At 38.7% G+C, this 16,076-nt stretch overlaps 1 protein-coding gene across 4 annotated transcripts in view; it reads left to right on the top strand.

Annotated features, from left to right (window-relative positions):
• Positions 1–13,575, top strand: part of TFDP2 (transcription factor Dp-2) — a 31,583-nt gene extending 18,008 nt beyond the window's left edge. For all 4 annotated transcript variants that reach the window (XM_033150369.1, XM_033150372.1, XM_033150371.1 and 1 more), the window contains 8 exons: positions 2,489–2,536; positions 3,769–3,931; positions 5,484–5,627; positions 6,208–6,276; positions 6,610–6,761; positions 8,058–8,224; positions 12,193–12,298; positions 13,376–13,575. In XM_033150369.1, coding sequence (XP_033006260.1) covers positions 2,489–2,536; positions 3,769–3,931; positions 5,484–5,627; positions 6,208–6,276; positions 6,610–6,761; positions 8,058–8,224; positions 12,193–12,298; positions 13,376–13,553 — 1,027 coding nt within the window. In that variant the 3' untranslated portion in view covers positions 13,554–13,575. The remainder of the gene's footprint in view (positions 1–2,488; positions 2,537–3,768; positions 3,932–5,483; positions 5,628–6,207; positions 6,277–6,609; positions 6,762–8,057; positions 8,225–12,192; positions 12,299–13,375) is intronic.
• Positions 13,576–16,076: the final 2,501 nt, after the last annotated feature.

Below are 16,076 nucleotides of genomic sequence, written 5' to 3'. Positions count from 1 at the left end.
CTTCACTTCTCCCAGCTAGCTAAGAAGCAGAGTAAACAACTTCAGAAAGCTATCCACTGCAACCCAAAGGTCTCACTCCTGGACAGTCACTGCCACTTCAGACCCTATGAGCATATATGTGAAAGTGATATTCTTTTTGCCCCTACATGCATCACTTTACACTTGCATACATTGAATTGCGTTTGCCATTTTACTGCCCATTCAACTCAGTTTGGAGAGATCCTTCACATCTCCTTTTTGTTATTGCCACCTGGAACAATTTCGTATCATGAGCAAACTTGGCTGCCTCACTGTGTACCCCTAACTAAATGATTTATGAACAAGTTAAAAAGGACAGGTCCCAATATTGATCCTTGAGGGACTCCACTTTCTACATCCCTTCATTTTGAGAACTGTCCATTTATTCCTATTTCGTTTCCTGTTTCTTAACCAGAGGACTACTCTTATTACATGACTGCTAAAGCTTATTCAGCAGTCTTGCATGAAAAGCTTTTTGAAAGTCGAAATACATGTCAGCTGGATCACCTCTATCATATGCCTGTTGACACTCTTAAAAAAATATTACAGGTTAGAGAGACAGGATTTACCCTTATAGAAGCCCCACTAGTTCCACTATGCTTGGTAATTTTGTCTTCGACAATGCTTTTCTCTGGCTTTTTGTTAGTGGATCAGCGATTTCACATTTGAGTTCTTTAAGAACTCTTAGGTGGCAGCCATCCAGACCTGGCAACCTGTCATTTAAAAAAAAAAAAAATCAATAATACCTCAAGCTTTGTCTTTTGTCTGCACTATTTGCTGCAGTTCCTCAGACTGTAAAAGTTTATTTCGGCACAGGGATCTGCCCTATATCTTCCACTGTGAAGATAGATGCAGATAATTCATTTATCCTCTCCACAATCTCCTTATCTTACTTCAATACACCTTTAACTCTATTGTCATCCAAAGGTCCAACTGCCTTCCTAGCTGGTCTCCTGATACTAATGTATTTAAATATTTCTTGGTTGGTGGTCTTCAAGTTTTTAGCAATGTGCTCCTTAATTACCTTTCAGCATCCCTTATTGTCTGCTTGTATTTATTTTGCCAGAATTTGTGTTCCCGTTCATTTCCACATTTCAACAAGACTTCCATTTTCTAATGGAAGTTTTCTTGTCTCTAATGGCTTCTTTTATGCTGATTGTTAATGGCACAGGCACCCTATTAGCCCTGGTCATACCTTTTCTTGATCTGTGGTATCTTCCTTCTTCCTTTGGGCTGGTTGTGGAGGATAAGCAAGCAGAGTGCATGTGGCTGCTTGTTGGAGTAACTCCCTTGCTCTAGGGGCAGGACAAGGAAAGCATGTTGGAAGGAGAAGCACTGCCAAGACCCACCTTAGTTATATAGGCACTGCAATGATGAAAGCAGGAAAAGCAGCAGGAGAAACAGCTGCTAATGTGGTGCAGTCTGCCCAGGTCTTGAGCAGGCAACCAGCAGAGGAAAATGGTGCCATCTTCACCACTCAGGCTTTTCCTGGTTCTTGGTTTTGTTTGAGGATCCACCACTTTCACAGTTCATTGCATTGGCTGAAGACCTGATTGTTTCATCTCTTTTTTAAAAAAAATTGAGGAACTACTACATATAATCAGAATGCAACAAACAAAATAAGAAACAAACTTTTATACGAGCGTATAACAATGTGAATGTAATCACATATCCTCTTGAAAATCTGCTTTAAGAGAGAACTAGGGCAGAGACTCTTATGACCAGTTTAATTGAGAACTGATGTGGCCAGTTTGTTCCTGACCAGGTCCCTACAAGAGTTCTGCAAAAGTCAGAAAAGGGCAAGAGCAGTTCTAGAGCTACTCCAGGCACCAGCACCACAGAAGGCAGCAGAAATAATTCTCCAGCTGTTGTATCATCCAGTTCTTCTACCAGGGTTCCTTTCTTAAGAACTATTGGGACTATCAAATTTTCTGTTCCATTGGCCTTCTTCCCTACGGAGAAGTTATTGCCCATTTTTCTAATAAGATGCTTATTTAGTATGTCCAGGAAGGCCTGTTGATCAGCCCCCATTCCCCAGCAAGGTTTCAGGTTCCTCAGCTAGAACTCAGGAGGGTGATTAGGGAATGAAGCTAAACAAAAACAACATTTCTCATCCCAGCAAAACTCGTACAACTGAATCTCACCCATTGGTTTTATTTCTATAAATTCTTATAAACAAAATAACTGTTTAACCAAGGAATCACTTAGTGGTGTACGTTGAAAAATTTGCAACAATCAGTGTACAAATAAATTCCAATTTATTTATGTTTTAATTGGATTTAAGTTTAATCAAGTTGCATTCCCCTAGGGGCAATTACAACTATTACAAGTAATGCTCAATACATTTGACTAGCTTTAAAAATGAATAAAGCAAGTACTTAAAATATTTAGAATAGGTATAACTTGTGCTGTGAAACATTAGTACAGCCTAAAATCCATATTGATATGTGCTGTTTTTTAATGTTTACAGGGATAGAAAACGAACTCGAGACTTTATGGAATCAGATTTTTCAGAAAGGTTTGTATCACTGCTGCATCCTGACTCTAAATAAAATATGCTGACCTTTGAACTTGTTAGCAAGATTTCATTTTTAATTGTTGTCTTTCTATCTCCCTGAAATAGTTCAGTTTACTGTAATAGAACAAATAATATTGTCCTTTGTTGTACTTGCACACCTATTCCAACAGATTGTTTGGCTCGAACTAATAACTGTCCGGTTGTTTATATAACTTGCAAAATATTTGGAAATGCAGTTTTGTGGAGGTGATAAGATCTATCATTGACTTCTGGTGAGAAAAATCTAGTTAAATCGCCATGTGATTTTCTGCATGCACAATTCTGGTAAACTTACTTCAGCTCTTTATCAATTACTACAGAGCTACACTTGTAAGATTTTATAGCAACTGAATTTTACTACTTGTATATAGAAAGTGAAAGTGAAGCTAGTGACGGTAAAAAAAGTATGTTAGAGTCGTAGTAGAGCATACACTTTTCATGTCAAAAGGCCCCAGGTTTGGTTCCCACCATCTCTACCAGCAAGTCTACCAAACCTCTGCCTGAGTTTATGTGACTATATGGAAACTTCATATGCAGGGGTAGTATTGCTCTGAATACTGGCTGCTGAGGGGTTGGACAGTAGTGGTAGGCTAATGACTTCATGCCCTGCCTGTGGGCTTCACAGTCTAGTTAGTTACTAGGGGGAGCAAAGTACTGAACTAAATGTACTTTTGATCTGACCCCACAAGGTTTTCTTTGCCACTGCAAGTAAAAAAATGGCAAATATACCATTTGATTCTATTATATGTGAGTTGTAAGCAAGTATACCATTTTAGAATTTCCAAAAAACATAGAATCATATCCCCATAAGAAAAACATTATGAGCTTGAAATGCATTGGAGCAAATTATTTGATTTGCTAATTGTTTTTTGGTTTTAAAATGATTACAATTCACAGTAGGTTCTTCTGCACTTCCAAAATTCTAGTAAACTAGCTAGATGGTTTAATGTACTGTATAATCTTTGCAAAGAACACATTCATAACGTAAGCACAAAGCAGTATCTTGCAAGAAAGAGACTGAAATTCAAATTGCATGGTGTATTCTAGCATTATAAATTATTTATCATATTCTCCCAAATAAACATTTTTTTTCCAGATACTGCACCTTCCAGTAAACAGACAGTGCTTAGCATGAAAAATCTGTGATTGGTCTTTGTTGTCCAACTTAAGATTTGAATTTTTCTTCATCACAGTAAAAGAAGCAGAAAAGGAGATAAAAATGGAAAGGGTTTGAGACATTTTTCAATGAAAGTATGTGAAAAGGTCCAGCGTAAAGGCACAACATCTTATAATGAAGTTGCAGATGAGCTGGTATCGGATTTTACAAACTCTAATGGCCACTTAGCTACAGATTCAGTAAGTAGAAAGTAACTTTCATACACATCTAATATTTTGCAACCAACATGTTCCTCTATAATTAAAATATTATGTGTAAACTATTAAGGGCTTGAGGAGACCAGTGCTCTTTCCACCCCACCCTCAATTTTCTTCCCTACCCTCCTTTTGCTGAAACACTTGCCAATCTGTGCCTCAGCTATTTTCAGTCATAGATTGACGTAATAAACTTGTACAGTCTGTCCGGCTTCAGTTTCCTTTAAAGCTGTCTGTCTGTTTGTCTGTCTCTCTCTGGCTCAATTGCTGTCAACATTCTATAAGCCATGAATTTACAAACTTGTATACTTTTGCAGATCTTGTGACTCTTCAAAGTAGATGGAAACCATTCCCTTATTTTGGAGCAGTCCTATTTTAGCTTTAAACTTAGAGGCACTTAGCTGCTTCAGTTTGCTATAAGAGTGATGTTTTTGCTGAGATGCAGTAGTGGGCAGCACCTTCAATGAAGGACTGAAATGGGTAGATCACTTTCAGCACTCTAAAACCTTTTTTTGCAGGCTGCTATTGTGAAATCTTACCATTGGGAAATTGCGATTGTGAAATCTCGTGGTCCAAGGGCGAGTAGAGGAGCGCTCCCCTTGCCGTCCTTTATTGCCCTGCCAGGTTCAAGGAGCAGAGTGGCTGCAGCTCTGCAACACCTGTGAGCGGGGGGGGGGGGAGACATGATTGTACGGGGAGTGATGATGCAGGTGGCAGTGAGGCGGTGGGAGATGCCGCCACCCTTTGGAACCTTCTGCTGCCAGCACTGCTTCCTCTGAGCCCAAATTAGAAAAGTATGAGCAAGAGGCAGATATAGAAAGGGGAAGAATGCAGCAGTCACAGAGCTTGGATGTATTTAAACTGTTTAATATTCAGTATCAGTTGACATGTGTTAGCTTTCTCAATTTTTCATGGTTTAGTCTAGCAATCTATAGATTAAAACATATCTATAGCAATCTATAGATTAAAACAGCCCTTTCAGTCCGTTCAAATGTTGCCTTATGTTTTTAATAAAAAATACATGCTTATAACGTGGCATTTTCAAAGATTCAGTACTCTAATCATTCTGTAATCAAACTTGCAAATGTTGTTCGTACAGCTAATTAGGGTAATAAATCGGACCTCTCCTGACCCCTGTTCAAGCTTTGGATATAATCAAGGCAACTTTTTGCATATTTTCCCTACATAGTTGTAGGGAGAAATACACAAATTTTGTATACTTTGTCAATTATGCAGTTACTTCTGAGCATGTAAATACTTAAAGAGAAAATATTCACATTACTTTATATATGTCTTTTTGCACATTCCTGTGGAAGAATATGAGATATGTATGTGATTGGGAAGGAGAACCACCACTGGTTTGATATTGTATATGTCTTGGTTTTCTACAAGCTTGGCTCATAAATATTAGTTATAGTGTTCACATTAATGTCCTGCCTGCAGTGAAACCTTTATATGCATTTTAAAATGATTTAATACTGTTTTTCATACCTGTAGTGAGCTGATGATATATTTAACAGTAGTGCATTTTAAACAGGTTTATGATCAGAAGAATATTAGGCGGAGAGTTTATGATGCCCTCAATGTATTGATGGCGATGAACATTATTTCAAAGGAGAAAAAAGAAATCAAATGGATAGGTCTTCCTACAAACTCGGCTCAAGAATGTCAAAACCTTGAGGTGAGTGAGGGGTGGAAAATTTATATTGGCTAACATTGTATTTTCTGTATATAAAATGAAGACACATGAATTCTACTTTAAGTAGAGTGGTTCTGTATAAATTATGAGTACGAGTGCTATCTGTGTGCCCCACTCCAACCAAAAATGTAGAAGTTTATTAATCTTTACATACTGTTTTTATAGATGTATAATAAAATCATAGTCTTAAGAAATATACTGTAAACTGCCCTGGAATATTAATTTTAGGGCAGCTTTAAAAGGGAACTAAACAATAACTTCAAAATACAGTATAATAGTTTTTATACCTAAGTCCCAATCAGAATTCCTATGCAGTGTGCTGGTTAGCCGCCCCATGTTAAAGTATTGTCTCATTTTTAACTTAAATTTTGCTGACTTCGTTACATGAAAGGTTCTGGTGGCATCTGAAGTGCGTCTGACACTTTTGCAATATATGTCCTATATGCTGCAATTCAAGTTCCCTAAAACAGTCACAAAGCAGTTTCACCTTGGCCCAGAGGAAAAGACACTTCTGTGTATTTATCTACTGTTTTGTATCTTTCTTTTCATATTCATATTTAAGATAGAGAAACAGCGACGTATAGAACGTATAAAACAGAAGAGAGCTCAGCTGCAAGAACTTATACTTCAGGTATATTTTTCAAATGTATGATATCACTTAAATCCATTGGAGGTGTTCAGCTAACTTTTACTCACAGTAGGTCTCCTAATACAGCAAATAAGTGTTCAAAGGAATCTGTGACAAACCAGTATGAATACAGAAGTCATTCCCTGTCTAGCATCACAGAAAATCAGTGACATTTTCTGATTTAGCCTACTTTTTTATCAAAATCTGCAATAATACTAAAATTTAAGCTTCTCAATGCTTCACCTAATACTAAAACAATTCTCATTTTCTGACAATTATCTAGGACAGGTTTTGTTATGTGTTTTAAAATTTGATAATTTTCACTTCCTTCTACAGCAAATTGCTTTCAAAAATTTGGTACAAAGAAATCAACAAAACGAACAACAGACTCAGGGTGCTCCAGCTTTGAATTCTACAATACAACTGCCTTTTCTAGTAATAAACACAAGCAAAAGCACCGTCATAGATTGCAGCATTTCTCCTGACAAGTGAGTGTGATATGAAACTACATGCTGTAGTGTTGAGTGCTTTGTAGTAAGCCTAAGAAACCTTTTTTCTAAAAAAATTTAAAAAATCAATTTGCCACCAGATTTTACTCATTTATCTCCCAATTCATGTTGAGTTTTTTATGTTCTGTCCACCTGATGAGGAAGACCTCTATGTTGAAACACATTTGACATTGTATAGGATTTGACCTGCTAAGATGATGTTGTCAGTATATTGGTATTTTGTGATTATTTTTGAAATAAAGTTTTTTAATTTTTTAAAAATAGTACATTTCCCCCTTTCACTTGTTTTTGGCTGTTGGTCATGCTGGCTAGAAGGCACTACCACACTTACTGTGGTAAGCAGAATTGTTGAAGCCTGGTTTTATATTCAAATTTGTATTATAAAAACTTTTCTAATAAACCTGGCTAACAACAAAATATATTGTTTCTGGAACAGCTTCTCTAGTATCAATTATAAGCTGTCCTATAAGTTATTTTTACCAATTTTATAAGGCTAAAGGACCTAATTAGGGATGAAATAAACTTAAAATGCATTTGGTGGGCAGGAAGGGGGACACTGAATTTGAGTGAGGAGTCTGTAAAGGGTAAAGGGACCCCTGACCATTAGGTCCAGTCGCGGACGACTCTGGGGTTGCGGCGCTCATCTCGCTTTATTGGCCGAGGGAGCCGGCGTACAGCTTCCGGGTCATGTGGCCAGCATGACTAAGCCACTTCTGGCGAACCAGAGCAGCGCACGGAAACACCGTTTACCTTCCCGCTTGCACTTTGGGGCGTGCTTTCGAACTGCTAGGTTGGCAGGAGCAGGGACCAAGCAATGGGAGCTCACCCCGTTGTGGGGATTCGAACTGCCGACCTTCTGATCGGCAAGCCCTAGGCTCTGTGGTTTAGACCACCGCACCACCCGCATCCCAGAGGAGTCTGTAGATGACCTTTAAAATCCATTTGGTGTAGTACAAGAAAAGATTTTGGCTTAAGCAAGATTTCCCCTCAACTTTGAATCTGTTTAATGAGGGAGAAAAGTTTGTGGACTCCTATTGCCTCGCATGGAAAAAGTGTTTTTAATTGGGGAAATATAATAATTTGTACCCTGCTGAGATGGCAGTTGACCAAATGCAATCAGAAGCACTTTCTGTACCTAGTTATGTCTTAAATATAGCTTTGACTCATGAAGTAATCCTGCAAGTGTAATTGTATTTGGGCACTTACTAACATATAATTTAGAAAATGCATCTAAGCTGTACTAGGAAATCTCACTCATTTTTCCCCCTCTTACAGATTTGAATACCTTTTTAATTTTGATAGCACTTTTGAGATCCATGATGACACTGAAGTATTAAAGCGAATGGGAATGTCACTTGGCCTAGAGACAGGCAAATGCTCATCGGCAGACCTAAGAGCTGCTAAATCACTAGTGCCTAAAGCTTTAGAAAGCTATGTCACAGGTAAGGCTGTGGTTTTTGCATGTTGCTGATTAAATGCAAATCCTCACCATACTGAAGAATTTCTAATGATGTCAGACTGCATGAGGATGGCAGTACTGAGTAATTTATGAAAGTTGGCAGTATTGTACAAACTAAATCACAGGTTTAAAAGTAGTCATCTGCAACTAGAGATTCCAGAATTTGTAAATAAACCAAAGTGCTTGAATGGTGTACTATTCAAAGTAGTGCCATTAATAATCCCTGCTGTCACCCTGCTATTTAAAACTAAGGGAGTGTCTACATATTTTTAAAGTGAAAAAGTATGCTGCACAGTTTCAGTAAAGGTATCTAGCAAATGTATATTGACAATCAAGGGGCTGATTCTGGCTACAGAATCTCTTAGTGGAATGATATTTGAAGTGGCTTGCTACAAACTATCACAAAAGAGATAAGCTAAAGAACTACTTTAAACAATTTGTGACATAGGTAGAGCAGATTATGTTATACTTTAAACCAGCCTTCTCCAGTCTGGTGCCCTCAAGATATTGCTGAACTACAGTTTTCACTGCCCCAGACTATTTCTTTTGCTAAGGGTCAGCAGGCACACCAAATAAGGAATATTATTGTGGTCACCAAATAGGTTGCTGCCAAAAAGGTGTCTGGTGCTCATCACCCTGAAAGTGACAGGCTTTCCTTCTTTGAAAGGAGGACTGTAGAGCACAGAGGGGGAAATGTGAGTATATGTGAGCTGTTCTTGGAAGCTGCTCTCCTCCCCCTGCATGCTGTTCTGGGGTTTTCCTCGAAATCCCCCTAAGCTGAATTTTGCAGCCTGTGGGGAGGAGAGTGGCAGAAAACCCCATTGTGCAAGTGGCTTCCACTGATGAGATTGGCTAGGTGAATCCCAACCCATTGTGTCCCCAAAGCAATTTTCCTTGTTTAGTGAGTATAATCACCTTTTTTACACTAACATATGCATAATTTTTTGGAGTAACACAAAACATATTTTAAAGCTGCAAATGGCAAACCTTCTGTTTTGTCTTTGTATTCAATGATAGTTTCAATATTTCTTAGGCCTTCAGATTGTCCTTATGAACCAGGAACAATATGGGGATTGCTTTTTATCATTCTCTATGCAAACTGCTATTTCAAAGGATTCCTATCTGTTCTCTTAATCATAACATAATTATGCAATGTAAAGTTGTGGCTAGATCTGTCTAATCTGCATAGTTGCAGAAATCAGAAGCCTATACAAACAAAGTAGCTGATTTAAATGTGCGTTGTAGAAATTTTCAGGCAAAGGATCGCAGTGAGATTCTTACTGCTTTCTGAACAGCCTCTACTAGTTTTGTTAAACATAATCTGTTCTTTCTTTCAAGGACTGCAAAGTAGTAAAATGTTTAAAATAAGCATTTGTGTTCATATTCTTATGGCTCATTAATAACAAAAAATGGTGTTGTGTGCATTCCTCTTTAAAATATATTTAGTAATAATATCCTGTTCTTGATGATGTTCTGAGCCTCTAGGTCTTGCATCTTTGAACATAGAGAAGCAAGCTTCTGTAATAAGAAAAATCTGCCCTTATTCCCTTATGGGGTACACAAGAGCCCTTGCAAAGTCCTTTGCAGGTTCTCCATTGGTAGGAGTAAAAAACAGAGGCCAACCAGAGAAGATTGAGAAGCAAAGCAGCTAGTAAGCTTAATCTTTATTGAAGCTGTTGCAACAATGGTATTTCTCAGGGGAAAAGACCCAGAACAATGCAGCCATGCTCTTATAAAGACATTTCGAAATCCCTCCTGGAGTCTAGCCCACCCCCAGAAACATAATCCAATCGCAGAAGAGGTGTAACCCAAGACCACCATTCCCCCAGATACATCAGAGCTACATCACAAAATGGGAGGGTCAGAGGAGGTAACTTGGGAATTATCCACACCTGTGCCATCTCTCCTTGACCCCTCCCAGACACACATTTCTGCAAAACAAAAAAAAGGTTTCCTGCCCTGGCCGGTAGGGCTAATGGCTGTCCTTTGTGCGGGAAATGGCCCATCATCTGGCCCTCAGGCAGAGACTTTTCACCTCCCTGCAGATGAGAACACTTGGCCAGCTAGGAGTCAAAATGGAGTGAGGCCTGTCTTTCTGGGCTGTTTTCAGACATGTGGCCTTATTTGTTTGGTAAATTAATAACAATTATAATATATATATGAAAGACCTTGAAATTCTTGCAACACTTCCAGCTTTGATCACACCTAAACAGGATTTCCAGTATCCCAAATGATACCTTTATTCTGACAGTCAATGAGCTATTGTATTGTTTAAACTAAACACCAAATTGAACATGGGAAAATTGGATGTTGTAGTGTTTGCTTATACCAAAATCTCGTAAGTAGAGCAGTAATATTGCAGTGATTTCATTATATGGAATCTCTATATTCAAGGGATAAATACTTCAATTGAGCATTTATATTTCCTCATGGATGCTGAATAAACCATTGAGATGTTGAATGTTGGATAGTTTGTTGTTGTTCAGTCGTGTCCGACTCTTCGTGACCCCATGGACCAGAGCACACCAGGCACCCCTATCCTCCACTGCCTCCCACAGTTTGGCCAAACTCATGCCAGTCGCTTCGAGAACACTGTCCAACCATCTCATCCTCTGTCATCCCCTTCTTCTTTTGCCCTCCATCTTTCCCAACATCAGGGTCTTTTCCAGGGAGTCTTCTCTTCTCATGAGGTGGCCAAAGTACTGGAGCCTCAACTTCAGGATCTGCCCTTCCAGTGAGCACTCAGGGCTGATTTCTTTAAGGAAGGATAAGTTTGATCTTTTTGCAGTCCATGGGACTCTCAAGAGTCTCCTCCAGCACCATAATAGTTACTTGCCTCTATTGTATTTCTCCTATCTTCGGTGTACTATCTAGAAAGGGTTAATGAGTTAACAAGCTAAGATAATCTCTTAGTTCCATCTGTCTGAGTGTATGTGTATAGAGGGCCTTGTCTTATGCTTTAAAATTTCCTGAGCTAAAAATAATGCGAGCTCAAATTTACCACTGGTACCATTTTACCAGTGTACCTGAAAGATTAACTTGCCCTCTTGTTGGAACAGCCAAAGTACACTAGACCCATGCAAATAGTCCATTGTCCTGGCACTTCAAAGACACTCCAGATAATTTGCTACACTAGATCTATGATGTCATTTTACATTTAAAGGTATTTTTCTTAGATAATTAGGGGGGCATTAACTCAAATAGTCACCCAGCTTGTTGCATTTTTAAGTTGATCAGTCAACATTTTTGTTCTCTAAAATGCTCTGGATAATTCAGCCTTTCCAGGTTGAAGTTTGTTTTTAGCATGCACTGAGTAGCAAGAACTATCAATGTAGAAAGCTAACTGGCATATATTTTTGATAGGCTTAAAGATATCCCCCCCCCCAAAAAAAAAATTGCCTAGCATCTGGGACACACCACTAATATGACAACATGAGAAACAGAGAAAAAAGAGAAAGTGTGAAATAAACTCAGATCATCAAACTCCTGTTTGCAAGGCATTCCTACTTGGCCATAACAGAGAGAAGCTGGTGCCAATTCTTACTAGAAATAGACCACAAGATAACAACTAGCTTTTTATATAACATATAGCTAATTACTTACTTTACCCTCTCAAATACTGTTTTCTGAGACGTTTTTATACATGTTGCCCTTGTATGCATATATGTGTATCATACTGGTAGCTTACCAAGTACTCTACAGAAAATAGACATGTATGCCTCTGCTCCCATTGCAAGTCCTTAAGCTCTCTCACACAACATGAGAAAGGGATCTAATCAGTTCAATGACTGCAGAATAGATTAAAAGGTGAAAATTTCAGGATTCCAGACATGTAGCTTGGTGCATGGGCATGCCTCAAGAGAATAAAAAAGTATGTTTCTGTACAGGAAAGGTATTGTTGTTGCATGTTTACTCCACATACATGTTATGTGACTAAATGCTTTCTATTAGATATGTCTACAGGAATTTACTGCTTGAACCAGGGACTAGTTTTAAATTCAGCTCAAGCAGTTTCTGCTTTGGCCACAGCTGAGGATACTGCTCTTTTTAAGTCAAGGTAAGTAAATGTTGAATGGATGGCTTGTTTTTATGTTATTAAGAAACTACAATTGCCTTCTGGGAAAAGCGAGCCCTGAGCCTTTACAGTGGTACCTCAGGTTACAGACGCTTCAGGTTAAGAATTTTGCTTCAGGATAAGAACAGAAATCGTGCTGTGGCGGTGCAGTGGCAGTGGGAGGTCCCATTAGCTAAAGTGGTGCTTCAGGATAAGAACAGTTTCAGGTTAAGAACGGACCTCCAGAACGATTTAAGTTCTTTACCCGAGGTACCACTGTATTTCTTGTTAAATTCTCCGAAGCAGATACTGAGTTGATCCTCTTCAAGTCAAGACACCCTGATTTTTGTTACATCTCTGTTGATCACCTTTTGCTATATACATTTCTGAATTAATCGCTGAACTGTGATTGGGGTTTAAGATTAATGTGTTTATGGGTTTAAGATTAAGCAGGGTTCTTGATTGGGATGACTGGAAAAATTGAAATTACTTATTTAAAGCTACAGATCCTATATTAATGAAGGATTTGCTCACATACGCATGAACATCACTTCTTTCTCCTTGGCTGATTTACTCATGAATTGATATCTTTTATTAGACCAATCAAAATATCACAAAACAATGCACAAGCTTTCTAATTTTCTAAACTTTTTATCAGGCTGCATGGTAAACAAACGTGAAGGAGTGGGAAGGATCATTAATGCAACACTGAGTATGCATCTGGTGAGAAGAGTATTATGCCAAGATTTGGGAGGAGGTAGCCTATGTTCATATGAGGCCCTTTATATGCTGTAGACTTCAGATTGCAGCAAGGCCTGCTGGCAACAAGAATAACAATGGCATAACATAGGATTAGGTTTAGCATACTAGTATTCTGTTTGAAAGTTCTGTCTGTAGAAACTAAAGAAATGCATAATGTCTTAATCACACATGCAACACAGAGATTGATTCTAATGTTGAGATGCATACCTGCATGTGTTAACCAAACCTGCAACAGTACAGCTTAGTGGAATGCAGTTTTAAGTATCAAGTTGTTAAATAGGCAGTTCTCTCAAGCAGATTTTTTTGCTTCTTTAATAGTGGAAATCCAGGGTTGTGTCTAGATTCTGAAGTGGCCTTAGCAACAGGCCAGCTGCTGGCTCCCAGCAGCCAACAGTCCAGCAGTGCAACATCACACTACTCAGAGTCACGTGGTGAAACCCCCTGTTCCTTCAATGACGAGGATGAGGATGAAGACGACTCTTCTTCACCAGAATAAAGGCACACTAGCCATTTGAAATGCTTCTCTTGTGCACTACACTTGTGCGCTTAACTCTCTTTACATAGTTTTCTTCCATGTTTTGCCTCTTTACCCTGTGCAATTTTGTTGAAATTTTGGGAAAGTGTCGGAGACAGGAAGCTGCTTATAACAAAGCACAGGGCATTGTACTACTACAGAACAAGAAGAGATGATGGCTCAGTGCTCATACCTATGCACATCGGAGAGAATGTGGAGCCCTTCAAACAAGCAAATGACCTCTCTGGTGTGACAGTGTTCTCTTTCATTGGTACCCAAATCTCATCCACAGAGGCAGAATGGATTTCTTCTCCCTGCAACATGTTAATTCCATACTTAAACAGCACTACAGTGACAGACCGCCTGCACTTTGTGTCAGGACATTCATTTACCTAGGCCACTTCTCATGCATGGGTTGTTCCTCTTCTGTATGTGTGGAGGGTCAGCTCCTGTGTTTTATGTATTTGTGTTTGTAGTCCTCACTGCCAGAAAGAAGTTAGTAGCTTGGTTGCATAGGGGCCTCCTGGATCCATGGTGGACTCCTCTATAATCTGCCAGGCAACTTGAGGACCCTCATTAAAGTTTGTGACAGGTAAAGTGGGATGTCCTTTCCTAATAAGCTTTGAAAGGCACATGGTTAGTGTGCAACTCCACATCTCCCCTTCTGGGCCCATATACCAAATAATTGAATTGGCCCGCATTACTTTCCCCTTCACTGTTAGGGGAAAAAACACCTTTCAGAAAGGTCAGAGTGGACAATGCACAATTTTTCTTTTTATATCATCAACAGTTGCCTGCTTCTTTTCCCTTGCATCACATAAGGCGCTAATTAACTCCTCTGCCCAATTGTCAATTTTTTTTCTACAGAAGAATACAAATATTATACCACTGTGCCTCATAAGACTGTGTGATAGGGAAGCTATTGATGTTTTATTCTGATTGGCTAGCTGCGTTAAGAAGTGGTATACGTTCACAAAGAGACGTGTTTTCAGCTTGAAATCCTGTTTTAACCATTCTAGATTTCGTATTTCATTAGGCTATCATTTCCCCCTTCTACTGTCCATTAAGCAGTGAGACAGTGCTCACAGCACACTGCAGCTGCTGTTTTAATTTAGAAATGAAGAAACTATTGAAGGAATTTTAAAAAATTTAAAAGATGACAGTACAAAATACTAAGATTTTAACTGATATGTGACGTTCCCTCACCTTTTTGTAATGGATAAAGGAAGGTTAAAATTTAAGCAAAGCTTTCCCCCATAGAATCTTAAATTACAGTCCTATGAAATCCAAGCAATTTTAATTGATAAGTTTGTTCTGAAATCATAATAAACTTGCTTTCTAAATGTGTACTAGACCAATGAAATATTATAAATTATTTAAGTAAAATACACTCTCTTTAGAGAACTAGAAAATGATTTTTTTTTAAGAAACTTTTGATCTCAGGTTTTAAAATGATCTATGAAGCCATAATAATCTTTGCTGCAAATCATACAGTGCTGATAGGGAAATAAGAAACTGGTATCTTCAAGTGTAACAATGCATGTGAATATATGAATACAGTAATCTAAAGAGGCTTTTTACTTTGATTTTGTGTGTCTGTTAAATGAGGCAGCTTCAGCCGAAAGTACCATGATCTAATTTGGGGGAAATTATAAAGAATGTTTTAGTTTGAGAAGGTAGATACTAGGTTTCACTTTGTTCCAGGCATAGTGCTCTGAATAGAACTCAAATTGAACAAGCCTTCCTCTGTCAGAATTGCTGACCAAATGAGGAAGGAGGTGCTCAGTCTCTCAACGAAAACATGATGTGGTAGAATGTAAACAAAGTCATTTTCACCTTCACTCTAGCTTTCTCATGGTAGGAGATGCATGTCTTTTTAATGTGGGTCCATCCATTCACTGTAAACACAAGGATTGGGGGATAAACTCTACTTAGTAGCTTATCTTTCCAGGTCTTTTCTCCCAGTTGGCTTTTATTACCAGAAGTAAACTGGTTGGGAGAAAGGCACTTGAGGACAGGAAGTTGAGGACAGGAAAAGGTCTCGTGAGAAGCTTACCTGCATGCTCCTTTGGCCTTTTAAATCACACCCCCAATTCCCTGCATTACAAAAAATTGCAGACCCATGTTTATAAAGCTGCTGTTCTACGATCATTTCAGCCTTGAAGCAAATCTCTTACCTCCCACTCCACTAAACAACACACACTCACAAACACCTGCCAAAGCTGGAGGATCACAACTTCCCCATCTCTGTTTTAGGGCAATACATCTTGAAGTGAATAGTTACCTGAAACTAGGTTGACAGATTATGTGGTTCAAGAGGACTTTTCCCTTTCATATGTACAGAGACAGTTCAAATTCTGTGCCAGGGAGAGTTTCATTTCATTATTTCTCTTGTTTGTATTTGAAATGATTTACTGTTCTGCCTTTAATTTATTCTGGTTTCGTTAGAGGCACAAAGTTAGGAAGGGCACTATGGCCCTACCTCAGCCACTGGAACTCTTGGTC

The sequence above is a fragment of the Lacerta agilis genome, chromosome 5, assembly GCF_009819535.1.
Source record: "Lacerta agilis isolate rLacAgi1 chromosome 5, rLacAgi1.pri, whole genome shotgun sequence".
NCBI lineage: Eukaryota > Metazoa > Chordata > Lepidosauria > Squamata > Lacertidae > Lacerta > Lacerta agilis.
This window is presented reverse-complemented; position numbering and strand designations above follow the sequence as displayed.